The sequence below is a fragment of the Neolamprologus brichardi genome, chromosome 8, assembly GCF_056152115.1.
Source record: "Neolamprologus brichardi isolate AB-2024 chromosome 8, ASM5615211v1, whole genome shotgun sequence".
Taxonomy (NCBI): Eukaryota; Metazoa; Chordata; class Actinopteri; order Cichliformes; family Cichlidae; genus Neolamprologus; species Neolamprologus brichardi.
In genome coordinates this window covers 2,785,108-2,813,059 of record NC_142111.1, presented here as the reverse complement: position 1 = coordinate 2,813,059, position 27,952 = coordinate 2,785,108, and the positions used below count along the sequence as shown (strand labels likewise).

General features: G+C 39.0%; 1 protein-coding gene across 1 annotated transcript; it reads right to left on the bottom strand.

The window, feature by feature from the left end:
• Positions 1-85: 85 nt before the first annotated feature.
• gsg1l2b (gsg1-like 2b) lies at positions 86-27,952 on the bottom strand. The gene is made up of 5 exons (XM_006796940.3): positions 27,504-27,952; positions 26,509-26,556; positions 21,965-22,117; positions 5,713-5,824; positions 86-2,858 (listed from the first exon to the last, which is right to left on the bottom strand). Exons 1-5 carry the CDS (start codon positions 27,802-27,804, stop codon positions 2,558-2,560), a joined length of 915 nt encoding a protein of 304 aa, XP_006797003.1. The 5' UTR covers positions 27,805-27,952; the 3' UTR covers positions 86-2,557.

The window sequence follows — 27,952 nt, the reverse complement described above, 5'->3', positions numbered from 1 at the left end:
TCTGCTAATTTCAAAGTTAGGCAACATCGCCATCTTGTGGTGAAAGCAAGGAACTGCGGGGTTAAAGCCCAGCAGAAAATATGATAAAAACAACTTCTTTATTATAACATATGCTCGTTGATTGCCTCAAATTAAATCTTTTCATAAAAACGTATTATTCATATTAACATATTAAGCTTAAAACAATTATCCACAAAAAAGCAACGAATGAACACTACACAAAAAAATGCCACTGTAAATAAGTCATGACATACTCGTAAAAACACAACAATCCATGCTTCAGCGTATACTGCAACCCAGGAGAGTCAGAGATAATTTAAACTCAAGAAGAATAAGCTGTCAGGTCATCTACGTTTACATTTCACTTTAAACTGAACAAATAAATAAGGTACACAAAGATATACTTTGAAATGCACTTAAATGACTGTAAGTAGCAACAATCCCAGTGTGTCAATACAAGAAAAACACCCCCATCATCAAGTAAATATTAACACAGAGAGCTTCAAAAGACGCGCGGTTCTCTCGCTGATGAGTTTTGGCAGTTTGCACAGACAGCTACATGTTTCCTCTAAAGCAGTCACTTTTTCAGAGAAACAGCACTGCCCTTATTCATATGTTGTGAGCACAGAGCATGCTGCGTGAGCGGAGGCATGCTGCTGGAAGTAAAGGCACTCAGCGTGGCCTGCAGGCATCCTCCACCCCCAGAACCTTCTTGCTATACACCTTAAAATCATCTTTTGTTTCCATGTGTTAGACAGAGCAATGCTGCTACAGTTCCTCGATCGTGGTCGTACATCTCGGTTCTAAAGACCTAATGCGGTGTGTTTGATGCCACTAAATCCCATTTGGTTTACGTGTTTGGTTAGGTGTGAGGCAGTGTATCAATATATGGATACTGTCGGTCCAGCAATGTCTATTTACAGCTGAGTGAGTCATGGACACACGCAGCTTTAGCAACTTTGTACACCTTCATCAATAGTTAAACTTTCAAATTCAGCAACCCAAGACTCTTTACGCCTCACTGAACTAATTGTAGATGTTGGAGAAGCGATCAGATCATTGTCCTTTCTATGGAGCTTTTCTCGTGGCTTTTGTTAGGTTCCTCAGCTTCACCTGTTCTCATTTATACTAATGGCCACCATGGGGTGACTCCTACATGGAAAATAAGACCGGCTGAAGAGAATGTTGAAATAGGATACATTGAAAAATGTATCCTATTTCTCAGATGATTTACAACTAGAGTAAACATTTCTGTAATGTTGCTAGTTTCAATAGATGATGAGATTTATATGCTTTGGTGCACAGCTAACCTTCATCCAGTGTCTTCAGGTTCTCATCAAATCTGAACCATGCTTGTTACGCCCCCCGATGGAGACGGCCAAAACACTTAGGATTTCAAAACATTATGATGGCTATCTTTTATGAACGGGGAAGAACGACTGTGGTGGGCTCAGCGACTAGAAGTACTAGACATGGAAGGAGCTACATGTACCACTTGAGCATCGGTGTATGCAGAAGTATCCTAGTTATGTTTTGGTTTCAGAAATCTGGATAAGGCTATAACCCAGTTTTAACGGGACAGCTATGAAGGTTATAGGGGGCTTGATTAGCTTTAAACAGTTGGCCTGAACCAACTGGATCCCTGTAGAGTCTTTTATATATCATGTTCTGAATTTTATCAGAACCAGGATAAGACTCCAAATCAAATTTCCATGTACATTTGATGAGTTCTGAGGTAATAAACAATCTCTGTGATCACTGAGATCATTGCTGAGGAGACGGCAAACCTTCATTTTGAATTTTACAGGAGTGTAATTAGCTTCAATGGTACATTTACTGTATATTGACAGTATATTTGTTGATATGCTGTGCCACAGCCGATCAGGTTTGACCATAATTTAAATGGTGAAAAGCTTATTTATCTTTTGTTTTATCACTACACAAATATACAGAATAAGTTCCTAGTAAATAGCTTCCCTGCTTTTTGTGAAGCGCTAAATTATTTTCTAACAAAAGATGATACGATGATCTGAAAATGCAAGTTAGTTTTTTTAAATTGACTTATTATTCAAAGTAAGGTAAATAGTCTTCCTGCTAGTAACAATAATTGTTGTTGTAACCTTGCTAATGACACATGAATATAAAACTAAAACTGGAATTCTTCTTTAAATCTTAAACCTTTAAATCTTCTGCCTTAAATATGAAGTTATTATGCTGGAAATATGCAACATCCTGCTGTGCTTTTATGGTTTTGGGTTCATGGCTGTCATCACCCGTCAGCAAGTATCTGTTGAACACAGTTCTCAGGAATGGTGAAGACCAAACAAGAGCTAAAATTAAAGCAAATGCCAGAGTTATGTTTATCAAGTGAGCAGAAATATGCTTCCAAATTAGTGCTCTGATTCACGAATGCTAAATGTTGAACATTTTGGCTAATCACTTAAAATCCCCAGAGGTCTCAATCATGATCTCATTATCCTTAAAGTATTTACATCCTTGTAAGACACTGGACACGACAGTGACAGAATCATGTTTCAAAATGCTACACGCTGCTTGTCTAGCAGTATTCCTCTCCCTGTGGATCTGGCAGGTCATTGAGGTCTAAGAAGATGGAGGTGTTGGACAGCTTGCGTCCATCTGACGACAGGTCGAGCAGTTCCTCGGCAGTGCTCGGCACAGAGCTGATGTACATGTCCCACACCTGCTCCGGAGAGTCCAGCTCCAACAGCTTCTGCTTGATCTTCAGGTTCTTCTCAATGTTCCTGCGCTTGTGCTTGAACTCCAGGATGGTTTTGGTGTAGCGGTTGATGGTGGTGACTGAGGATGCCATGCAGGCCGTGAAGGAGCTCCATGCCAAACTAAGGAAAGAAACGAAAACACTTCATTTGCTCCGTATTCAACAGCCTTTGTTCAGTTTTCTATCCTTTACACAACCTGAGCTAATCCTCTGATATACTAACATTTAAATCGTGGCCAATCTCAATAAAAAAGTCACATTCTTCAACTCTGGCACCTCCACGTCCTTACTTTAAATACTGATAGCAGACTAGATATGACAAATGCATCCTCAAGTGAAAACATGCATAGAAACATGAAAAAATGATTTTGAAAACTTTATCTTGATAGAAAGTCTCTTTTATAATATGATCAAAAGACAAAAATTCAGACTACTGAAAACAGGTTGTCATATTATTTTGATATCTTGGGAAAACAGTTACTTTGTGACAACATAAAATGCTGCCAAGGTAATTTTTTTTGTCACGATTAAGTAATAATAATTATTTGACAAGTAAACAAAGGGGTGGCTTTGATTAGGGATCAGAAGACAAACAATAGCTAAAAAAATATACACGCCTGTTTAGATAAGTTATGAATTTTACAGCAGCATGTGCACTATTGTTTAAAAGTTGCTATTCACAGCTTTGTAGACTAAAAAACTATCTAAATCTGTTTTAATGACAGCACACTATGAACTTTTTAGCATAACGAATGGGTTTTCTGGTACAGAGAGGTGAGTCAGTAAGAGGAAGCATTGCATATACAACAATGGCTACCTCACAAAAACCACGTTTATAGATACAGATTAAATACAAGGAGGGAAGGGCAATCGGGAACAGGTGACTTTAATGGTGCAGTATGTACAATCTCACCAGTAGACGGACTGGTGCTTATATCCAGCCCGTTCTCACTCCCGAGGCGTAACGTGCCGACGTTTTGTCACGTCCTGCTGCGTTCCTGTGGAACGCAAAAGGAGACCTTCGGCGTTCTTATGGTACGCGGCGGGTTATGGCTGAAATCCAGTGCAATGACGCTCCTGCAGGAATAGATGTTCCAGCCCTGTATTCCAGCCCTAAACCTAACCTTATCCCTAGCCCTAACCATAACCTTATTCGTGACCTTAACCAGGACTTTAATGATGTTAAATACCGTGTTTCTAAGCGATTTGAAGAAAAAGAGCGCACATGTGTAGATTGAGTCCAGACGGTTCTCATTTTTCCGAGGTCGTCATTTAGGAACGTGGTGGGTAGCCGAAAACGTAATATGTTGACGATTTGTCACCTAGTGTAAAATGTGACGCTTTGGGAGTGAGAACGTCATTGCACTGCATTTCAGCCATAACCCGCCGCGTACCATAAGAACGCTGAAGGTCTCCTTTCGCGTTCCTCAGGAACGCCGCGGGACGTGACAAAATGTCGGCATGTTACGCCTCGGGAGTGAGAACGGGCTGTTATATCGCACTTTTCTACTTTAAGCACTTAAGCAAATTGTCCTCCTGGTGGCGCTGGTTCATCATAAAAACCCTGCAAACCTGTCTGCTTTATTGAGGCATAATTGTTAGTTTAACCAGGAATAAACATTGAACTGATGAGGTTTAAACCCATTTGTTGTCAGGCTGATGTTACTGGCCAATATTATCTGTGTGCTGATTTATCTAAATCCAATCCATTATTATTATTATTATTATTATTATTATCAACATTAGTGTGTGAATGCGAGAGTGAATGAATAATGGCATTGTAAAGCGCTTTGGGTGCCTTGAAAAGCGCTATATAAATCCAATCCATTATTATTATTATTTATAGTGATTGATAAATACAAGCTTTCCCACTAGCAACACAGAAAAAGAAAAAAATATTGGCTAATCTGTTGAAATGTTTGCCTTTCAAATCACCGAATGATTTAAAATTCAGTATCAGCTGGGCTCCAATTTTAGCACAAAGCAAACAAAAGTTGAGGAAAGAACTGCAATGCATGGTTAAACGAAGTATTACATATTTCTGCTGTTCTTGTGCAATTTAAATTGATCAAAGATGAAATAACCAATGTATAGAACATTTTACCAAATCATTTCAATGCTTTGGGAGGACAAACAAGTGAGGACTCAAAGGACCAGGTGGTGAAACAGTGGGATAAGAAAGAAACTACTACAAAGACTGTAATGGGAGGGAGCAGGGTAAAGAGAAATACAGAAAAGTAGGCTGAGAGCAACAGCACAGGAGACACAAAGAGAAAAGACTAAGCTATCTTGTAGAGTGGGCTTTTTCCTTTATCCATTTAACAAGCTCAGTTTTTGGACCTGTGATTGCAGCAGATGAAAAGATTGAAAAGTAGGCTACAACTGAGGTGCTGAAAGGTTCAGTCTGGCCCACAGATGGCTTTGCAAACTGTTAAAATTGCATAGATTAAGGCATAATTTGTGGACAATTTACTGTACCAGGAGGCACAGGAACACAAAAAAACGCCCCTGTTAAAGCTCATGTTTGAAGTTTAACAAGCTCACGTATGCTCACGGCAGTGAGCAGAACATAAATGTTCAAATCCTAAATGCGACAGAAAAGGAGTTTCATGCAAAAAACATCTCGCAGTTATGTCCTTACATATGGTGTTGCACATGGCTGCATGACAATGTGTAATTTATAGATGTGCTATCTGTACAAAACTATGATTAGAAGGAATCATTGTTGAGTTACAGTCAGTTCACCGATTTTGCTACAAATAAATTTAAAAAAGACGTTAGAATTTAATGCTCAGAAAAACTCTCCAAACTCGGCTTGGAGTGACTCACAAACCTTGTTGAGTTTTAGATTATATGTCCGAACAAAAACTTTGAAAGACTTCCAGAAAGCCTGGAGAATGATTGTTCAAGAGCACTTTAAAAATGACACGAATGTCTGGCTGCTTGGGAGCAAAATAAAAAGCAACATCACTCACATGTATGACCAGCTGTAGTCCCACGTCTGAGGTTTCCAGTCCTCTGGGCCCAGACTGACTGTCAGCTGGAAGGCTGTGGTGAACATCATGTGGGCTACCATCCCCAACAGACCTGGACACACACACGTACACAAACACTGATAAATCAATAAGATTTCCTCACACTGACAGCCAAAGAACCTGCTAAGTGTATTTCTTGATAGCCACCACTTGATGGCAGTATTGCACAATGTAACACATGACGACGCATACACGAGCAGCTGTTTGCAACCATAAACATGTCAAACACTGCTATTACACACAAGTTTAAACCTCTAAGAACTCAATAAAAAATAGAGCAGAAGAATTTTCTCTAACTACCTCTCAGCTATTTAACATATCCTTTGACCAATCCCAGGATGTGAAACCACAGAACTAACTAAAATATTATTAAAAATGAGTATTAATGGTCTAATAATTCAATAACACCGTCACATGGACTGATTAGTCATACTCTGTATTTGCTGAATCTGCATGCTTCCTTCACTATTCATTTTACTGCAAGGGGTACTGAGCTACAGTGAGTCACACCGAGCAGTGCTGCTATCTGCTGAATGTATTTCCTTTAGTGTTGGCAAATGATCACATACAGAAATATTACAGGAGCTGAAATTCTAACTATGTGGCCAGACTAGGCACTGATTCTCTGTTTCTTTACTTATTTCACACATTCTTAAAACGAAATAAATACATAAATAAAAATAGACAAGACTTCACTAACAGCTGAAAAATCAATCAGAAAAGTCCAAGTGGAGCAGAAAATAACAATAAAACTGTGAGAAATAAACAGTGAAATGTAACTTTCAGGTGTACCAACTTTTCTTTGTCTACTGCATTATTATTTTCTCATTTATTCCTTAATAACCAGAAGAAGTAACAGCGCACCAAGGAACTGGGAACAACACGGAGAACTCTGATAAAAACTTTTTAAAAAATTACATAAGCTGCGGCATTTAAATTGTTCAATCTTGGCTAGCCGATGACCTAGCAGGTGCCACTGTTTCTTGTTCTTAGCTGTTAGGAGTGGTACATCGCGTGGTCTTCTGCTGCTGCACCCATCTGCTTCACCTGGTTCATTCAGAGATGCTCTTCTGCAGATGTAACGAAGGGAGCTTTGTTGCTTTCTTATCAGCTCAAAGTATTCTGGCATTCTCTTCTGACCTCTAACATCAACAACACATTTTCTCCCAGTTTCTGACAATTCTCTGTACTCTCTGTATTCTCTGGAGGTGATTATGTGGGAAGCACCCAGTAGATCACAAGTTTCTGAAAGGACCAGGTTGTTGCCAGGCAGACCAGCTTGCCTGGCAACGACAACCCTCCCACCGTCAAACGTTCTTCTCCATTCTGATGCTCGGTTTGAATATCAGCAGGACATCTTCACCTTGCCTACTTACCTGAAACCACTGGGTCCCTGTTACAGTGATGGATTAGTATTTTTGCCTTAACAAAGTGGCCACTGAGTGCATCTCATAAGCTCATGAGATTCGCTCTGTCACACCAAACACATCATATCCTCCTTCTCTACATCCATGAATCCCAAACTGTCTGTCTGATGTACTCATTTCTAATCTTGTCCATCATTTCCAATGAAAGATTTAACATCTTCAACTCCGCCACCAGCTCCCACTTTTGCCATCCTTGTTTCTGCACTTTGTCGGTGTTTTAAAGCATTCATTGAAGAGAGCTTTTTGTTATGTTAGTGAGTAATTAATGTACTATTTTTCATTAACTATGAATTAATTATAAACTGGGTATATTTTACCGTTTTATTTGAAAACATGGCACAGCTACTGCTCCCCAAAGCAGCCTCTGTGAGCAGCTCCTGCTAAAGTAGGTATATCCAGGCCCACAATTTCCCATGATCACAAGCTGACTCACGAGGTGAAAACAATACCATCCACAGTGCTGCTGCTGCTAATAAATCTTGCTGTAAATTTCAGAATACAGCAGTGTTGGTGGAGTTATTTACTTTTGCACGTAAGCAGACATCTGCTTGGGAATAGGATCAACTAGTGCAATGAAAGACACGAAGGCATAAATATGGTAATTACAGCCAATCTCAGCGTGTTACTGTTTGTGAGATGAAGACCACGAGAGTCAAGGGGAAAATAGAGAGAGAATTCATTTTTCCCTAAACCCTGCTCCCTTTAAGCTTCTGTTGCTAGGCATGCTCAGCTCAAGGCCAATATGCAATTTACAAGGAAAACAACAAAGGTTTTTACCTAATTGTAATTTTTACACTACATTTGAATCAAACAGTTGAGTTACACCAGCAACACACTGGTGAAAAACATATTTTGAAGAAACATTCATCCATCCAGTTTTGGCTGCTTATCTGTGGCTGGGTTGTGTTGGCAGCAGTGGAGCAGAGAAACCCAGACCTCAGGTAATGGTAGGAGGGTAGGGCTGAATTTCTCCCAGCACTGCCTTATTCTCATCTGCCTTTAATCCTAACTGCACACCAGTAAACATTCAGAAAAGCATCTAGCACAGATGCAATGCACCCCAATGATATCGATGTGGTGATTTATGATTCCAATATTCTGATATATCAGGCGATATTTTTTCTTTTAGACACATGACAGGAAAATAGATTTCTCCATAATTTGGTGTTAACAACACCCAACATTCGACCCCTGGTGGATTGGAGTGTTTCTCCTACATTTTTTTTTGCGTTTAAAATTTTCATTTATTGGCCATTAGAAATGCTGTCGCTAGCAGATCATCAAAAGAGCTAATATTAGCTTTTAATATCAGCCCTCCTATAATACTGATATTATTAATTTGATAAAATACATCCACAGACAGAACTATATATAGCAACCTATAAAAGGACTCAAAACTGCCTTGTCAAAGTCAAGACTAAACAAGGTAAAACAAAAATATTAGCCATGCTGTTGCTACTGCTAGCACATGAGCTGTAGTTAGCAAACAAGCGACAGTTAGCTTACTTTGTGAATTGGCTGAAGTTTTTATGTAGCTGTAGCTTTTTTTCTAGCCAAATGATTTAAAAAACCCAAACAGTAACATTCTGTTAGTTAGACGCGATACTGAGCAAGTAAAAGTAAAGCTATGTATCTTGGGCAGCAAGTTAGCTTTCCAGCTAGCTTAGGATCCATGCAGAATACATGAAAATACGAAAGGAAAATGATGGATAAGAACATGCACAAGCTTTCCTAACTAACTTAACTTTTTTCAACTTTGTTAAAATTATGAAGTTTTTGAATGTACTACTAATTAGAGATAATAAAGCTTCATACTAAGAGGAACCATTAACTGGATGCAGCAGTGCCTGCCACAAACATACTTTTTGTTCGTTCTAAACAAATTTACTCTTTAGTTTTTATTTTATTAAAAAACATACAAACAGTTCATTAATAGCGCAGTACAGTGTTTCACCTTTTATGATGCTAATAATGAAAACTCTAGCCACGAAAGAGTCTTTCTCTATTAAGCAACTCTTTATTATCTGGGCATGTTTGCAGGATAAATGCCAAAAATTGAGATTAAAACTAGAAGTTAGAAAAAACTAACAGATATAGACAACACCAACGAATGACATGCTTGCTGCCATTTGTAGTTCTCCCACATTTGCAGTGTTAAATGTATTAGAACATAAGCTGTTTAGCATCTTGGTATCATTTCCTGTTACAGCTACCAGTTCATCTTCCTGTGTACTTCAGGCATAGTTTATTTACAGTAGTGCAAACATATCTGCAGGATAAAATTTTCTGCTGTGGCAAATGTGAGAAAGAACAACTGTGAAAAATATTCCAACCTGATTTTGCGTAAAAAATGGAAAACAGCAAAGGTGTTAAAATTGCCTATCTTTGTGTAAATCATATCTAATATTTTTTTCTCTTTATGAATGGAAAAGATGGAAACAAAAAGCACGCTCTGACTTTCAGCAAGATGGATAACACTGATGGGAGATTGTACTGAGCTGGAGAAGCTAGTAGAATAAAAGATAGCCCAGACATTACAAGAGATCTCCTATTTATTTACACCCTTTTGTTATTTCTTATGTGAAGAAATCTCATGCTCAACAGGCGTGCTTTCAAACTGTAATAGGACAACTATTGTTTGTTGGAGGTTTCAACAGCCATCAACTGAGTCCAATCCATATATACCAAGAACTGGGTGCAAAACGTAAAGTAGAGATTAGCAGCATCTTCCACTTATCCGCTATACTCTTTGTCCTTTCATATTCTTCCCATCTCTTCCCCTCATCTGCTACTTGCTTGGTTTTCTGTGCTTCGCTTCATTTATTATTTTCATCTTTGCGCCTGATTTTTTTGTGCTGGATTTTGCCTTGCCCACAAAACAGCACAGGAATAAAAAGCTACGGATTTGTAGCCTACCAATCCGATTACCACATAAGTCCCCCCTCCACAAATCCCTGGGCCGAACATGAGTGCACCAGATTCAGTACCAAACACCTAAATTCTCATCTCATCCCTATCAGAGCTCATGTTTATTCCTAAAGATATGACAGTGCTACATTATCATAATGCTATGCAGATCAGAGGCAGCCGTGCGTCAGGATGAGTGGAACAAATCGCAGTTCCAAGTCTCAGCACGTTCTGGAAATTATGCTTGTTCTCCTAACACAAGGTCACCTTTTTCCAAAAGAAGTCAATACATGCCATTGCAAGGTTGTTTATTTTTAGTGTCAAAGCACTTAACATATACAAGCAGCCTCAGAGATGTGACGCTTTTGATCCAGTTCAGCCGTACAACATCGAGAAAGCAGTTTAGCCTAATCTGTGCTGCAAAGCTCTCTCACAGCCAACAGGGGGCACCTAGATTTTTTTAATCTGTTTTGTCATTGTGCACAAGCTACAACTGAAGTCTGACACTAAGGATTATTTGTCCTTTATCACGCTGTTTGGAAAATGACTATTCATCCAGTGTACAAAAGGTGGTTGAGCTTTTAATCCTGCGTTTAGAACTGCATGAGAAATCTGTCATACGACAAAGCGGATATGAAAAAAGAAAAAATACATATGTTTTTGTGGCTAATACAAATACCGGTCACAGGATATGTCAAACTTTACACTTTTCATTTTTCGGCATGTCAGACCTGCACAGCAACAACATCAAACTGCAAGTAGGGGCATGTCATTAATCTGCAATGCTCTCATGTGAAAGATTATACACAAACAATATGCTTTACTCAAAGTCACGAACACACGAAGAGCAATGAATTGTTTTTCTCTCTCTGGTGGGGCATTATGCCTCGTCTAATTCCAGTTGGCTGAAGAACAGTCTTTTTCTGAGTATCTGGTCAGAACATCAGAAACAGGATGTCACAGTGTGATTTCATACAAGAACACAGCAGAATTATTTTAGTACAGACCGAAAAACATGTATTGTTGAGAGATATTGCGCAACATATTCCCTCGTATTGGAATATTAGTAAATAATAGAACCACAATACCAAAAAGTTGGAATAGTGTATAAAGTGTAAGTAAAAAAAGAATAAACCCAATTGTTTAAACTGATAAATAATATTAGCTTATTGTAATTTAATGGCAGCAACACGTCTAACAGTTTGGTACAGGGACATGTTTACTACTGTGTAGCATCCCACTGCCCTAATATTGTCTGATATAGTATTCTACCTAGTCAACAGTGTTGGGTCTTCTTTGTTTTATTTTTCATTTTGCAATGCTTCAAATGTTTATAGGTTGAAGGTCTGAACAACTTCACTCTTCTACTACAAACCAACGCTGTTTTAATATCTGCAGTTTGTGGTTCATGAGAAATATGGCTTGCTGAAATGTGCAAGGACTCCACCGAAAAAGTCAGGAGGATGTGGCATCAATGTGTGAAAAAAAAACAAAAAACAAATTTCAAATCTCAATTCCTCTGACTACAAGAAGAGAGCATTCACAGGCTTCACAATTTTACACTGAAGATCATTATTATGAAATTTTCCCACAACTCATAGACACATGTTCTTGAACAGTGGGACTGGGGCAGCATGGTCACATGGTGGTCAGCATTGCTGCCGCACAGCAAGAAGGTCCTGAGTTTAATTCTACCATCAGGATCAGGATGGGGTCTTCCTTTGTCGAGTTCGCATTTTCTCCCTGTGTTTGTGTGGGTTCTCTGCTTCCTCCCACAGTCCAAAGACATGCACTTAGTGGGGTTAGGTTAAATGGAAACTCTAAATTGCCCATAGGAGTGAATGTGAGTGCGAATGACTGCCTATGTGTTAGCCCTGCGACAGACTGGCGACCTGTCCAGGGTGTACCCTGCCTCTTGCCCTAAGACAGCAGGAAGGATAAGCAGAAGCAAATGGATGGATAGTTCTCCTCATCTTTACTTCTGAGAAGCTGCCTTTCTAAGCTGCTCTTTTTATATTAAATTATGTTGGTTAAAACTCTTTTGGACAGTTCTTAAGTCTTTAAGAAGTCCCCCCCTTTTTTTCAAACTGGGTAATACCAAAGTACAGCCCTGTTTTCAGGTCTTTTTTAAACTGTAACTCCAGGGTATGTGCTATTTTGGCTAAAGAGGATGTTTTTTGTGTTGAAAATGTAACGATAAGGTGTTACATCATGGGTAATCAGTGTATTAAAAAGAGATTCATACGTATCTTGTAGTTATAAAATTGGAACATACCCAGATTGTTTGACTGACAGTGAAATACTGTGTAACTTTCACTGCTTAATACAAAACCAAATTTCCACTTGGTCAGCTGCATAACATGTTGATCAGCCAATCAATGAGAGGGACGATGAAGAAGCTGAAACAGGATTACAGCGACAGAGCCAGGCTGTTCCATCTGTACCACACACATATTAATGTAATAGCAAACTGCAGCAAGGGTTTTCTTTAAGTTAAAAAACTGACAGTAAAGTGGTCTACAATTGGAAAGACGTACAGATAAATGGGTTGTTGTCTTTGTTAGCTTCTTTACAATGTTAACAAATAATTTTGTTTCAAGGTGTTTCGGATGTTTTCGTAGTGGGTTGTGTCTTTAGTCATTGTGCATGTTTTGCTAGAAAAACAGGATTTGCTCGGTAGATAAGCTAGTTAGAGCCATTCATGTATTCCTAGCAATACAACATCATACTTTTTTGCTTTTAAAACAGCTGGAGCACATTCATGTATAGAGCCTGGTCAGTGCTCTGCATGTGGCTTGTTTAGTCAGTCACACATACACAACATTGGCAGCACAGATTAAAGGTTTTACAGTTTTACTTTTGCTCATGTTCAGTGCTGCCATCTTGGACCGTTAACTCGAGGGTTGGTAGGGCTACTCCAACCTTCCAAGTGGGAAATCCGAGTTGAGGGGGCATTCAAGATTCAAATTATGACACTAAGAAATTCCAACTTATTAAGGAATGTGGCATTAGCGTATGCCTGTGAGTGTGCACACAACCATTTCCCTGCACCACTGTGGATTTTTCACAGGCATGAAACAGGACGACTCATAATATGTCATACATGAGGCTGACTGGCCCGTCAGGGCTGAGAATCCTGGAACTCGTTTGATTCTCATCTTTGGCTGGTTGATCCGTGCATCTCTACTTACTTACACTATCACAGCAGCTGCACTAGGTGCCATCTTCTATGCATATTTTTTTTTTACTGTGCTAATATAGCTTCTCCTGAGCTTGTAGGCGTCCTGCTTTTTCTTCAGCATCTAAGGATAGATTAGTACACAATATGCAGCCCAGCATACAGGACTGAAAAAAGAAGCACTGCTGTGTTTTCAGACTTTTAGTATTGAAGCTTTTCATTCATAAGTTTTGGTTCTGATGACATCACAACTACTAGCCAGCATTCACAGGCTTGTCACTAGGTTACACATACTTGGTGAGCAGATGATTTCTCTAACATAACGATTGCTTTACTCCACTGACACTGAAATATTTGTTCTGTACATATAAAACATCTGCAGTCCTCCAACACAAAATCAAATTGTTACTTCTTGTTATATTTTGGTCGTTTCTTAAATAACTACAGGCTCATTGTGCCTTAAGTAGTCAAGCAACACATCCATGCACACTTTAGTACACTAGGGACACACTAATTTAAGAAATAGAAACAGAAAGTGGGGTTATCTAGCAGATGTTTGTCTCCATGTCAGAGATAAGTAAACTTGTTGCTGCTGCTGTGCCACGTTTCTCTTGCTTTGGAGATCAGTTGCTTTAAGCTGCAGGTATTAAGACAAGGTGCTGGAAGGTGAAAAAAAAAAGTAGTTAAAATTGAGAACACGCGTATTACCGGTAAGTGTTGTTAATCTAATCCGCCAGAGCATGTGTTCTTTGAAGTAGAGTTATATTTTTATGAATATTTTATTTCATATTTATTTGAGATAAAACATTGCAGAGCAAGGTGAACAGGAAAACTTGAACATTTTCAAAGGTGTTTTTGTAGTTTTCAGTCTCTTTATGTGCTCTTATCAACTGAGGCAAGCAAAGTCTATGTTTTGAACTCCTTTCATCTCTATGGTCCAGTGGAAAAAGCCAGTTTCAGATTTTGTCTTGTGTAGCTTTCTCATTAGAACGAAACTTTGAGGCTCTTTTTGTTTGGGCAGCATGAAAAAGGCAGAAAATAGCTGACAGTTGGCAAGTTAGAGTGTAACACAGATGGAGAATAGTGGAGAATAGAGAGTTTGGAGAAACTTGCTTTTTTGAAAAAGACATGATCTCTTTCGTATCAAGAAAAATTGTTTTAATAAGCTGTATTTAAATGGTGCATAACGGTTTTGTTTTTTTTAAATAAACTGCAATGTTTAAAAAGATTTTCTAAAAGTAATGCAAAATATAATTAAAGGAATACCAATGCTTTTTTGGTTTTGTTTATGAGAAACATGTCACATTTTTCTCAGATTGTTAAGCATCACCTAAAATAGCTCCAGATTGCTCAGTATTTCCTTCTGTCCCCTCAGGCTCTTTATACACTAACGAGCAGTAGTCTCTGTCACACACAGTACAGTGACCGCTCTTACTATTGGAACAAATTGGCAGTTCCGCAGGAACCCGCTATTAAAACCACAGTTTTTATTTTCAGCACAAAAACTGAAGTTTTTACTCACATTACTCACATTAATTACCCGAATTCAGCTCAACTTAAGTTCATTCCTCACATCAAAGTAAGCATCTCTTTCTTTTACTTCCCCAACACATCTGTTTTTCATCATCACCTCACACGCCTCATCATACGTCACATAACTGACAGGTGTAATAAAATTTCAGCTCAGACCTCATTAACATGACATATCCAGCCCATTAAAAAGAGAAACAAACTGTTACAAGGACACTAAACCGTTGATGTTTGAGAGCCGACAAACTGCAACAAAAGCCGTAAAAAAATTCTAAATGATTTTGTGTTTTAGGGGGATAAAAACTACACTCACACTTGAGTACCAGCCTCACAGATTTCACCCCCTCTTTTTATGCAAACAGCTCACTTCTTCAGACAGCGAGCCATATATAAATAAAACATGACACATACGGCCTGGGTTGAGAGTTCACTCGCTATCTTACTGAACGTTACAGCCGGCAAAACACTGGGGTAAGTGTGTTTAGTTGCAGGGGAGCACGCTAGGTTCAGCTCCTATCAGGTGAAAATGAAAAGATCACAAGACCACAACAGGATGACTGAGTGATGGTCAGTAGTTTTTCTGCTGTGATAGACAGACCCTGGAAAAGGTGTCAACCTTCAGCCTGCCCCTGCCAGTAAAATGCACCAGAAATAAATAGAAGATAAAATAAAATCATCCAGCATCGTCTACATCCATTTAATGTAATGTAAAGGCTTTTTAAATCAAATTACTTGGGCATTTCAACACCGGAGTCTGGGGGACTGACTCACATATGGATCTAGCTTCAGTTGGCCATTAAAGGAACTGCAGATTTTGGCACTTCTGATTAGCTTCATTTGTCAGAGATTCCCATTTGGAAAGGAGATAATAAAGTCTCACAATTCACAGTGATGCACAATCCACAACGACACAAAAGCAAACTGTCAATATGATTAACAAGTGACAAATAAAAAATCAGGTAAATCTTTGTTATCTTTTCCATCTTATAACATCCTTGCTACAACGTTTTAAACCTTCACCAGTTTTTTAAACTGACAATAGGTTTGGAGGTCCATTTTCTCACTCGAGCCTATGCCAGGCAAAACATGGTCACCTGAACTCAAACTTTAAAGGCTTGAGTGTTAGTACTGTTGCCATCTTGGTGATTTTAAAATGAGGAGTGAGAAAACTGATAACCAGAGGAATGTGTAAGGTACTGATCTGAACTGATCAGGAAAATTCTTACTAAGGTCAAAGGAGCTGAAGGCTGTTTTTCCATAGACTTCCATGTAGCTTGATGCCTTTTTGAACATCCATTAGAAATAATGCATGTTTAAGACACTTGCATCCATCTTTTATATACAGTTTGTGGTGATTTGAATGTAATGGCAATGTAGGTTTGAAGTAATTGTGATTACAAGCAGGGTGGGGTGGTGCTGATGTCATGACGATAAATACGATGCATCACCCATATCACTCCTGTACAAATCTATTTGAATGAGAACTTTCAATTTGCTTTTTTTTGTAAATATTCCAGTTTAAGAAAAAAAGTAGATCATTCCCAGTGTATTCATCTGCAAAATAAAGTCATATAGGATTAAGAAGGCACCTGATACACGATATGAAGTTTAGAGGACACTTAACTAGTAAGACTATAGCTCCATCATTGCCTCATGCGCCAACAGGATCAAAAGAGAACTTGGGTTACTCTGTACTTACCGTAAAATCAAAGCAACAGTCAGACCAGGGGAATCCAACTCTAACGTCAAACTAATCAATATGTAGCCTCAGGCTCACCACATATCCATATATGTCTCTTGAATGAATTTCTCTAGATCTTCTTGGTCTCTTAAAGTTTTTAAAAACTTTGCCCTCTGATCAGCGGCCTTCCTTCACAGACATAAAGCCGGATTCTTTGAAAAAGACAAATGTGACAGAAAATTTGATCCAAGCAGAGACAAAAACCTCATTTCCTACAAAATACATTTCACTAAAACAGACTATTTGAACAAAAGCATCAATCAAAGCAATGTCTTGTCTTAGAGTTAGATCAAAGAAGTAAAGGGTCTTTGGGTTTGAGCAAATGTAATATTTCCATTTTTTTGTAATGCTTTAGGACACTGCTCTGTGTCCACATTGTTCTTTATAGAGACTCTCCTTGTCGTGACCTTTTATCAAAATGAACAGATTTTCTTTCCTACAGTAAGAAAGTCAGTATTGGGCATTGAAAGCATTTTAAAACACCTTTTATTCTGGTTTTACTGGTGATTCTATACATGCAGTATTTATGTTCCAGTGACCACTGAAATTACAGTTAATTTAGCTAATTAATTAAATTAGGTTTCAAGATGTCTGCAAAGTTACAAGCTTGATGCAAGGAGAAAATGTTATTGTGGATCTGACTAACTTATATGTTTAAGTGAGTCATAGTGATGTTAAGTGGCTTCAAAAACAGAAAGTAGACTAGAATGACAATGAGTGAAAAAGCAGCCAATGTCCACAGGAAAACTTTGAAAGACCTTCAGAAAGCCTGGAAAACTATAGCTCAGGATCACTTTAAAAAATTACAAGAATCTAAATCGTTGTCAGTGTGGTTCTGGGAAGGTCAGGAGAGAAGTACAACCGTCTATGAAACACAGGCTTTGTCATGGTTCTGTGTTGGGGATCTTGATAAAACTGATAAAATTATGAACACAGAAAAGAGTTTAATCCACCATGCAAAACGATTTGGAAAGTATCTGATTGGTTTTTTGTCGTGCTTTTTTCAGCATGACAATGAAACACAGAACAGAAAAACACAAAATGAACACTATCAGTCATGGATTTGCCTTCCCAGTGCCTGAATCTCAACATTGATATTGAGGCAGTGTCGAAACATTTTGACAGAGAAGTGAAAAAGAGGAAACCAACAGCCAAAGAAGTGCTTTGAATGTCCTTCAAGGAGCCTGGAGAACTATCCTGAAGTCTACTTCAAGTCTGTTTCATTTAGAAGAAAGCTTGAAAAACAGTTCAGACTGTTTATATATTGTTATCATACAGCACGCACATATATACACATCACGTGCTCAGTGAATACCTCAGGCAGCAGAAACCCAAGAAAGACGAGGAAGGCGAGGAACCATCATGGAAGGACAGGCCCCTGTACCACCGGCAGATAGAGGAGGTGGCTGATATCCAGAAATCCTACCAGTGGCTGGACTGTTAGACAGCACAGAGGCACTAATCACAGCAGCACAGGAACAAGCTCTGAGCACAAGATCCATAGAGGCTGGGGTCTATCACACCAGGCAAGACCCCAGGTGAAGGCTGTGTAAAGATGCCCCAGAGACAATCCAGCACATAACAGCAGGGTGCAAGATGCTAGCAGACAGGGCATACATGGAACACCATAACCAAGTGGTCGGCATAGTATACAGGAACATCTGTGCCGAGTACGGACTGGAAGTCCCGAGGTCAAAATGGGAGACGCCCCCAAGGGTGGTGGAGAATGACTGAGCTAAGATCCTGTGGGACTTCCAGGTACAGACGGATGAAATGGTGGTGGCTAACCAACCAGACATAGTGGTGGTAGACAAACAGAAGAAGACGGCTGTAGTGATCGATGTAGCGGTTCCAAATGACAGCAACATCAGAAAGAAGGAACACGAGAAGCTCGAGAAATACCAAGGGCTCAGAGAAGAGCTCGAGAAAATGTGGAGGCTGAAGGTAACGGTGGTCCCCGTGGTAATCGGAGCACTAGGTGCGGTGACTCCCAAACTAGGCGAGTGGCTCCAGCAGATCCCAGGAATAACATCCGAGATCTCTGTCCAGAAGAGCGCAGTCCTAGGAACAGCTAAGATACTGCGCAGGACCCTCAAGCTCCCAGGCCTCTGGTAGAGGACCCGAGCTTGAAGGATTGACCGCCCACAGGGGTGAGCGGGGATTTTTTTTTTTGACATATATGCTGTAGGATTGCATGTTTCAGTCTCTGCATGTATTTCCTGTTTTCCTCATAATATATCAAGAAATGAGCAGTGCTCAAGACTTTTGCACATTACTGCATTTTGGTTTATGAATGATGTGTTTGGTTTCTTTTTTGTACCTGTTCATTTGAAGGACCAAAGTGTTTTAGGGTTTTTGTTTTTTTTTGATATTTAATGTTTTGTTTCAACGTGCCAGCTAAAATTGTACACTGCAGGACTGGCAACAGCTAGAAAAGTATAGAATTAAGTTTGCGGCAAAAACAAAAAAAGCCAACAAGTAACACTCGGAAGGGCAAATAAACATTAAATGTCAGGTCAACTAAAGCGTTAAAACATTTTCTGTGAAAATCTGGGTTTTGTTGAATTTGTCATATTTGTCTATGGGCCCTGACTCAGTTGAGTTTCACCTCTCTACATTCATTTCATAATGCAAAACTAAGAAAATGTGGAATAAAACACTTCAGCAACAAATCCAACACATCATGCTAATTTATGACGTTATCATGTTTTAGGCATGTTTCAATAAAGCCAGACTAGCTGTTCTCTGCTGCCTCAGGTCTTTAAATTAAGCAATGCTAAACAATATGTGTCTCTAGCCAGAGATGAGAAGAGTATTGATTCTCTCATGTCACTGACATAACAAAAGCTGGTAACATAACATATTTTGGGTGAGCTGTGGATCAAGTATAGCATCAGTTTTACTCCAGGCCTACAAGAGGCTTTTCTATAGTCTAACTAGAACTGCCTGTAGTTAAAGAATAGATACAGTACACACACATATGTTACAACCTTTAAGCATTAAATAAATTGGTCAAAGTGTGGACCTCGGTTGTACGATTCTTCAGCCTTTTCAGTTTTTTTAAAAACACATTTTCTGAATTTGACCTGTCAAAGCAGCAAAAAGCTGTGAGTCACTGTCGTGGAGTCGAGTATCTTTCATTGCTGAATCACTGCCCAGAGTGTGGTGGTCGGGATCATTTTCACAGAGTGGATTAGAGAGAAGGTCATTGTTAATTCCTCCACCGAGAGAGGGAGGCAGACTGCAAACCGGCTGGAAATCTTTTCAGGGCTGAGAGGCTACAACTGGCCTGAATATATGACTGGATAAATGCCAACAAGGAAGCAGAACTAAGGACTCAGTGGTGTTAAAGTTAAACAGAAACGGAATAAAATCAGTATATATCTCAAGTGTTTGCTATAGTTTTCTTACAGTACTCGGCAAAAGTGTATATAAAGCTCGGATAAACGTTCCTGCAGTAAATGTTAATTTTTATTTTGGGGTCCTCTACAGGGCATGACTTTTCAGTTTTATATTGGCAAAGAACTTCATGGACAAGGAGCCTAACATCAATGCAATACTGTCACTATTCATTTGGTGCATCGGTATGTTACCAAAATCAGGTGAAGTTACAGGATGCTGTCTTTTTGTGCGTTACATAATGCTGAAAAATACATTCTTGAGTGCACAGGAGCTGCCAATGCCTCAACAGGACCTAATAAAATTTAATAGTAACCTTGCCATTAATGCTAATAAGGGAGGTTAAGAAAGAGTCACTTTGGAGTTTCAGATTCTCGTGCTATCCAATGTAATCACGTGCAAAAATAAGGGAAAGGCCCTTGTCCACAAAAAACAAAATGTGGTTCTTGATAGTTTTCCACATTTCAGCACTATAGTATCCATAAATATTCTGTTTATGCAAAAACCTGCAAGGTAGGCTAACTTCCTTCTCCTTAAATAAATATAAACGTAATAGTTTAGTGAGTTATAAAAAGGAGAGCATGGCTTAAACCACGACAAAAACTACAACTGACTGAAAAATGGCTCAAATTCAAATTCATATGCTCTTCTTCATAGTGCAAGTTATCAGCGCATTTGATAACAAACCTGGCTGTCAGGTCTCTTAGCAATAATCAAACCAGAACACCAAAGAGACCACGATCCACCATAATTCACAAGTTTTTGGAAAGTCTGAAGTACAGAAAAACAGGACAGCCATCAGTTCAAACGCCTCCCATTTGAGCCCCAGCCTACCCAAGCATGCAGTTGCCTCCATGAACCAATCATGCCCTGTCCTTGTCCCTTACATTGAGTGCATGGCTGACAGCTCCTCCATCATCTCAGATTCTTTCATCATCCTGTGTACAAAGATGACGTCACAACCCCTTAATGCAGAGCTAAGTGTAAAAAATCTGAATTGTCTGCTTTGGTTTTGATCTAAAGCTCCGGATTTCCTCCACTGTCCTTGATCTGTCTTACTACTGTTTATGCCCCCCCCAGGGCATATTGTTACACTCTTTCAGGAGCTTATGAACTAGATGGGAAGAACTGCCAATGTATATCCTCATCAATATGCATGGAAGAGATCAGGTGAGAGGTACAACAGTGACTGTCTGAAGTCAATTGTAAAACATGGTAGAGGCTGTGGCTGCATTTCAGCCAGTGTTGCTGGAGAACTTGTCAAAATGACTCAATTAAACATTAAATGAGTTGAATGAATGCAGAAAAGTACTGTAAGACTTTGGCCCATCCTGCAAAAAAACATCTGGAAAGCACTGGATTAGCAACAGCTTTTTTTAAAGTACGACAAATATCTAAAATAGTTGCAATAAAAGCATAACTGGATATGAAAATCAAACAATGGAACACTATCAGTTATGAGCTGGACATGAGTAACAGTAATGGAAGCAACATATCAGTTTATATGTGACAAATGGAAGACAGAGACTGGAAGCAGCATCGTTCTGATTTAAATTTCCATTCTTTATTTTACTGACCAACGCTGTCTGAGCAGGTTTTGGTTACAAACACGTAGAAAGCAGAAGAAATCTTAAGCCAGATATTCAGTATCTGCTACCCACATATGATTGGCTTCACTGAAAATCCTCCCTTCAACGCAAGAAGACAGCAATGAGTTCTAACTTTGGAAGCCAGTTAACCTAGTTTCAAGGTTTTCCAGTTGACTTTTGGGAGGCTATAGCACTCACTAATGGCAGCAACATTTAGATATATATAGTATAGTTAGTAATATGTCCAAATAAAAGCTCTTCTCATCTAAAGTGGAAAAAGATACTAGAACAATCACAGTATCTGTAATCTTTTCATTGGAGAGCACAAAACAAACGTGAACAAAATTGAATCACAACTATTTGATTTGATGCTTTTCACTAACTCGATGGCAAAGATGGTAATTATATTAATGCTTCTCACCTGACAGCACAGTGAATATGGCGGCGAAGGCGTTGAGCTTGAGCCCGTCGATGACGTTGCCGATGTGACACACTTCTATGGACATAAGGATGCCTCCGGTGGCCAGCAGCAGAATGTAGAGGCACTCTGCAACTATGCACAGCCACAGCACACCTGTGAAAACAGTTTGTTATAGCAAAGTAATGGAAGAGGAAGAAGACAAAAAAATCAAGTTGTGTGAATGGTGGTGTTGAAGTGTGACGTCGTGGTGAGAGAGAAGGGAAATTGGGGCGCGAGGGAGAAGATGGGTGAGCAAGGGTGAAGGAAGGGAGCAGAGACGTGAAAAGGCAGAGGAAGCGGGGAAGAGTGAGTGGAGAAAGGTGCACCGGCAACCCCATCCCCCGTATCATTAACCTTCACAGTCAGGGAGAGGATATAGAGCATGATCTACCCAGAGACACAGAGTATAGAGCTGGAGTCTATATACGTGTTAGGACAAAATATCAGCGGATTTAAAAACCTTTCAGTGTACGCTGTAGTGTAATTGCATATATCACCCAAGGGCAGGCAGTTAGTGTGTGGTTAATTAATCATAAGGTGTGTAATAAACGTAACATGCCTGTTACCCAAAATATCCCTGAATGAATTGTGGACAGAAATACGTCCTTCAGCTAAAAAGTCTTTTTCTTGCTTGCTTTAAATTGACTTCAGCAAAAGATTTCTTCAGTTTAATTTACGCAGGCGGAAAAGATAGAGGCTTTAAAACACTGCAATTAAGCCCCTTCCATAGAAATGTTTCTTTGTTTTGCTAAATCCTAGTGTTTTAATCGTGATGCTGGCAAATGGTTTGCAAAGAGATGGATGCTCTAAACCTGTTGTACAGGGACAACGGTACAGGCTTCTGTTTAAAGAGTCGGGCATCCAAGTTATTGTTTCAGTCGCTGAAGATCTCTTTATACGAGGATCTATTTTGTCTTTGCGGCGAGGCTCATATGAAGTTGCCTGGTTACAGATTACTAATTTGCTGCCCACATCTTGTATTTATGCAGCATTTTACATGTGTGCACACTGTTAATTGTTTGCATAGTTAAGAAAAGAAAAGAAAGAAGCACATGTGTGTAGGAGGGGTTAAAGGATAAAGATGGCTTTTTTATTGAATTTTCTTCTTTTTGTATAAAACAATTGAATGAAACAAAGTGTTAACCTGCCATCGTGTGAGGGAGTTAACCTCACTCTTTCAAAACAGGTGTCATTTAATTGCTTTTTCTTATTTTAAGACAGCAATATTTTGATAAAAAAGATGTACGCTGTAGTTTTTAGGCACTACAGTTCTTTGTGTTACTGAAACATAATGAAATAAGGCATTTTTGGGGTTTCAGTGGAGGAGTGAGCTATCAACAGCGGTGAGTAGTAACTAATTACATTTACTCAGTTAAATTTACTTGAGTACATTTTTGGGAAAAAAAATACTTTTAGGAGTAGTTTTACTACACTGTACTTTTTACTGTTACTTGAGTAACATTGTTATGAAGTATTGCTACTCTTGAGAAAGAATTCTGGCTACTCTGCTCAGTTTGAGTAACTTCACTGAATGAATAATAAACGTTTTAACCAAAAATGCACGAGACACAGACACACATCTACAGTTTATGTCGAAGTGAGACTTCTTATTTGTAGTTTTAGTGTTGTTCTATCTGCTGAGTCTGTTGTGCCATTTGGAGAAATAAAATAACACCACATACTGTTACTGGAAGTATTCTAACATATATTTATATCACCTTCTCTAAATATTAGTTCAATAATGAATTAGAAAAGTGTTTCTTCTGCTTAGATTTATTATTTTGTAATCATGTTATGTTCATGTTTTTTTGCTTTTCAGTCTTTAAAATTTGCACTAACCTTTATATTTTTTTCTGTCTGATTATCTCATTTTTAAAAATTAAATCAGATGTTATGATCAGTTACTCAGTACTCAAATAGCCTTTTTCACTAAATACTTTTACTCTTACTTGAGTAATTTCTTGGATGGCTGCTTTTTACTTTTAGTAAAACTATGTTGAGGTAGTGCTACTTTTACTTGAGTACAATTTTCTGGCTACTCTACCCACCTCTGTCTATAAATGACACAAAAAGGAAGATTTCTGACAGCAACTACAACTGAGTCAAACCCTCCCAAAAAACATTGTTGTCAGTTTTTCTGGAAATAAAGAAGCAGGTTGGGCACAGTGGAATAATCAGGCTTTGGATTTACATTATCCCCTCTCTTCCCCGCTGATGGTCTAGAAAATATTCCCATTTTTTATGATAAAAAAAATAATTTTTTTGTTTTGCCAAATCTGGTACAATACGTATCTTCTCTGTCACGTCATACTGCCTCCTGACAAATATCATAAACTGAACTTTTACTATAAAATTCCTACTGAGAAAAAATGAATAAGAAAAACTGAGTATCAAACATAATATACATATTCACTACGTGCTAGCTCTAATTAAAATTTAGGAGTTGAGAGTTTGGGAAACATTTTTGACCCTGTGAATGTGACCCACAGGACGATCTGCTTAATTAATGGAACTGTTGGTGCCAGGAAATATAGCACAGATACTTTTCTCTTCTGCTTGGTTTACTTTAGGACATTAATAAATAGGACATAAATAAATAGGACATAAATAGTAGCTCATAGCAACGTTCTTTCTTTCCAACAGCCTGCAGACGGTTACAGCAAGAAGTACAATTGTATCTAAGTCCATGAGAGCATATCCCTGCTTCCTACTTAAAAATGACATCAGTTATTAGTTTCCTAATGACTTCATGATCTTAATCACGAAGTTTAATGTGCTATACAAGGTTTTGTTCATTTTTCTATGTCAGTCTCATTTGGGATCAAAACATTACTTATGATTTAGCCAAAATAAAGCCTATCTTATCGAAACAGCATTTTGAGACAGTAATCCATGCCTTTGTTACTTCTAGGCTGGATTATTGTAACGCACTTTATTTTGGGGTTAGTGATGCGTCCAATAGGCGCCTGCAGGTTGTGCAAAATGTTGCAGCACGTCTTTTAACTGGAACAAAAAAGTCTGAGCACATTACCCCAATTTTAATTTCACTCCACTGGCTACCTGTACATTTTAGGATTGTTTTTAAAATTCTCTTATTTGCTTTTAAATCTCTTAATGGCCTGCCCCCCCTCCCCACCTCTCGGAGCTACTACAACCATATACACCTGCCCGTTCCCTTAGGTCCGCCAATCAGCAGCTCCTTAAGGTACCGAAAACTAAGTATAAATTTAAAGGTGATCGTGCTTTTGCTGTAGTTGCTCCAAAGTTGTGGAATGATCTACCTTTGCATGTTAGGCAGGCCTCTTCTCTTTCTGAATTTAAAACTCTCCTTAAAACATATTTATTCGCTGAAGCCTTTGGCATTGATTAGAGGGGTTGACTCAATTTGTTTTAACATGTTTCAATTTATTTTAGTTTTTTAGTTATTTATTTTATCTTTTCTTATCTTATCTCATTTTAATTTTCTTTACTTATGCTATTAGCATCTTAGCATATGTACAGCACTTTGTGAACTCTGGTTTTATGTTAAAGTGCTTTATAAATAAAGGTGGTATGGTATGGTATGATTTAGGGTGTGGCTATTTTCTGATTGACAAGTTGCTGTTTCAAGGGGGGGTTAGTGTCTGTGGGCTCTCACTCACACTCACCCCTTGTTTTTCATATTGGGTTGGAAAAACAAAAGCAGGAAGTTAACAGAAATATTATTTTGTGGCTATGCTAGTTCATCAACCAGTGTGTGACATCATGATGACTGTTTCCAACCTCCACCCAAGACCCAGATGTGGCTTAATCCCCATTTTGAAATGATACGAGAATATGAGACTGTCCATCAGAAATACGCATGTTTAACGCACTTCCCCACTGACTCTGTCAGACCCAGAGACCATCTTCCATTTGTAGTCTGTGTGCTAAACACCGAGAATGCAACGAGAGGCAGATTTTAGCACAACGGCAGCGTTCGGGGCACTAATTAACTGGGAGAAAACCACGTGGATCTGATTGATTTACTGTTTTGGTTTCTTATTGCCTAGCAGCAGCACGAGTGATTAGGTCATCCACAACTCCATGGTGTCACCAATAGCTGTTGATTCTTTTTTCCAATATAGGATAATTATGTGAGAAAAAAATCTGGGGTGGAACCTGAGTCACTTTCAAATGACAGGAAGTCAGTGCTGATGAAGAAGAAGATGAAGATGAAGAAAAAACGTAATACAGGCCTAAAGATGCTTAAACAAATGTCTAGAAAAAAAATATCTGAAAGACAGTCAGTGGAGAACCAAATGACTTTGGACACTGACAAAATTACTGAAACGTCCACTTCAGATTCATCTGCTTATTTAGAGTCACAAGAAAGCAGCCATACAGATGACAGAGATCTTTGGGTTATTTTAAGCCTTGAGATGACAAAACTGATAAAGGCTCTGATTGACTGAGAATTTTGCCAAGTCACTGAAAAAGTCTTTATTTGCAGTAACATTTTATATGTAAAAAACAAAAAAACTTACCTCTTTCATTTGATGGTGCAACATAAAGGAAATTTCTGCAATTCTCACCTGTAAAAGAACGTAAATTAAACATTTAATTCATGTACCAAGCTGATAGCATGTCAGACTTCATATGTTTTTCCTCCATATTCCACAAAGAGGAAGTTGCGATGTAAAATTTTAAAGAAAAGTTCCAGTCTGTGATTATGTAGTAACAAGAACACCCAACCCCCCCCCCCCCCCTCACCCCCTCTTAGGGTGTCAGTCTTCTGCCTGAAATGCAGCGTATAGCTGTGTGCGGGCCAAAAATTCTACTGTCAGTGCAACAAATGCGTTTATGGTGGTCTGCACACAGACACGTAGTGCTTCGCTCAGCCGGCTTTTCTGGAACTGTCTCTTAAATCAGCCTTAAAACAGCTTTCACACTCAGTGATAGAAGAACCACTGAAGCGGGTGAAATATACCTTTAACCTTGCTTTGCTCATGTTTTTGCCCATAAAAACTATTCCAAGAATCTACATTACATATATTTAGTTTGCTCTTTTCAGGCTCCCAGACATGATTATTCCATCGTCTGCTTGTTTAATCATAAATATTACTAAATTGTGATTAATTAGCGTTTTATTCATGTATTTGTGTTTGCAATTTAAATGTCTTTGCGTGTACTGACATTACATCCTGAACCTGAGTTTATATAAATCTGCCTATGAACTTCTCTATCTGATATCCTTTGAACAATGGGCACAAAAACCTGTTAGTTAAATATACTCATGGTCAGATTAGGACTTCCTGGTGACATTTCCATATAATTTTCTCAGTAGTTTCCGAGATTAATCCCCAAATCCAGTCCTTGTTGATGTGGAACTGAATGTAAAAGTCAATGCATTAAAATCCGGACTTTTCATTTTATTTCATCGCAGCTGGAGCAGCACGTCTCCCTCCGTGACGCACCTCCTCAGCGCGCACAGCGGTCCCGCCGTCAGTTCGCCGTTACTTCTGTAGAAAACCAAACTTACCGGTCATGTTGATGTTCTGCTCGCAGGAGAACCAAATGCCGGTGTGAAACTTCCTCAACACGTACTTGTCCTCCCCGGTCTCCCAGATGTACTGCACCAGCCGCGTGTCGTTGAGGTTGGTGCTGTTGAACCTGATGCAGAAGGACTGCTTGGTGGTGACCGGTCCTGTGCAGAACGGCTTCACCACTTTCCGTGTCCCTTCGCACCAGTAGCTGGTGGTGAGAGCCGACACAGCCAGGAACAAGGCGAGAAAGTTCAAGGTGAGAGCCAGCGATGCTCTCCGCCGCCGGTCTATCCCCATAACGGCAGAGGGAAGAAGTAAAGACGCCTAACTTAATCCCTCGCCCTGCGAGACACCGGATTCTGGTGACTTCTCCTCAAATCCTCATAATCCCGTTATTCCCATTAATATCCTCGGCTAATTATCACGGTACATCTGGCTTCTTCAG

Coding starts and splice junctions, on each gene's coding strand:
- gsg1l2b (XM_006796940.3), bottom strand. CDS start 27,804: ATGGGGATAGACCGGCGGCGGAGAGCATCGCTGGCTCTCACCTTGAAC. Junction 22,118..26,508: donor TGCACCATCAAATGAAAGAG/GTAAGTTTTTTT, acceptor CTGTTTTCACAG/GTGTGCTGTGGCTGTGCATA. Junction 5,825..21,964: donor CATATTCACTGTGCTGTCAG/GTGAGAAGCATT, acceptor GTGTGTGTCCAG/GTCTGTTGGGGATGGTAGCC.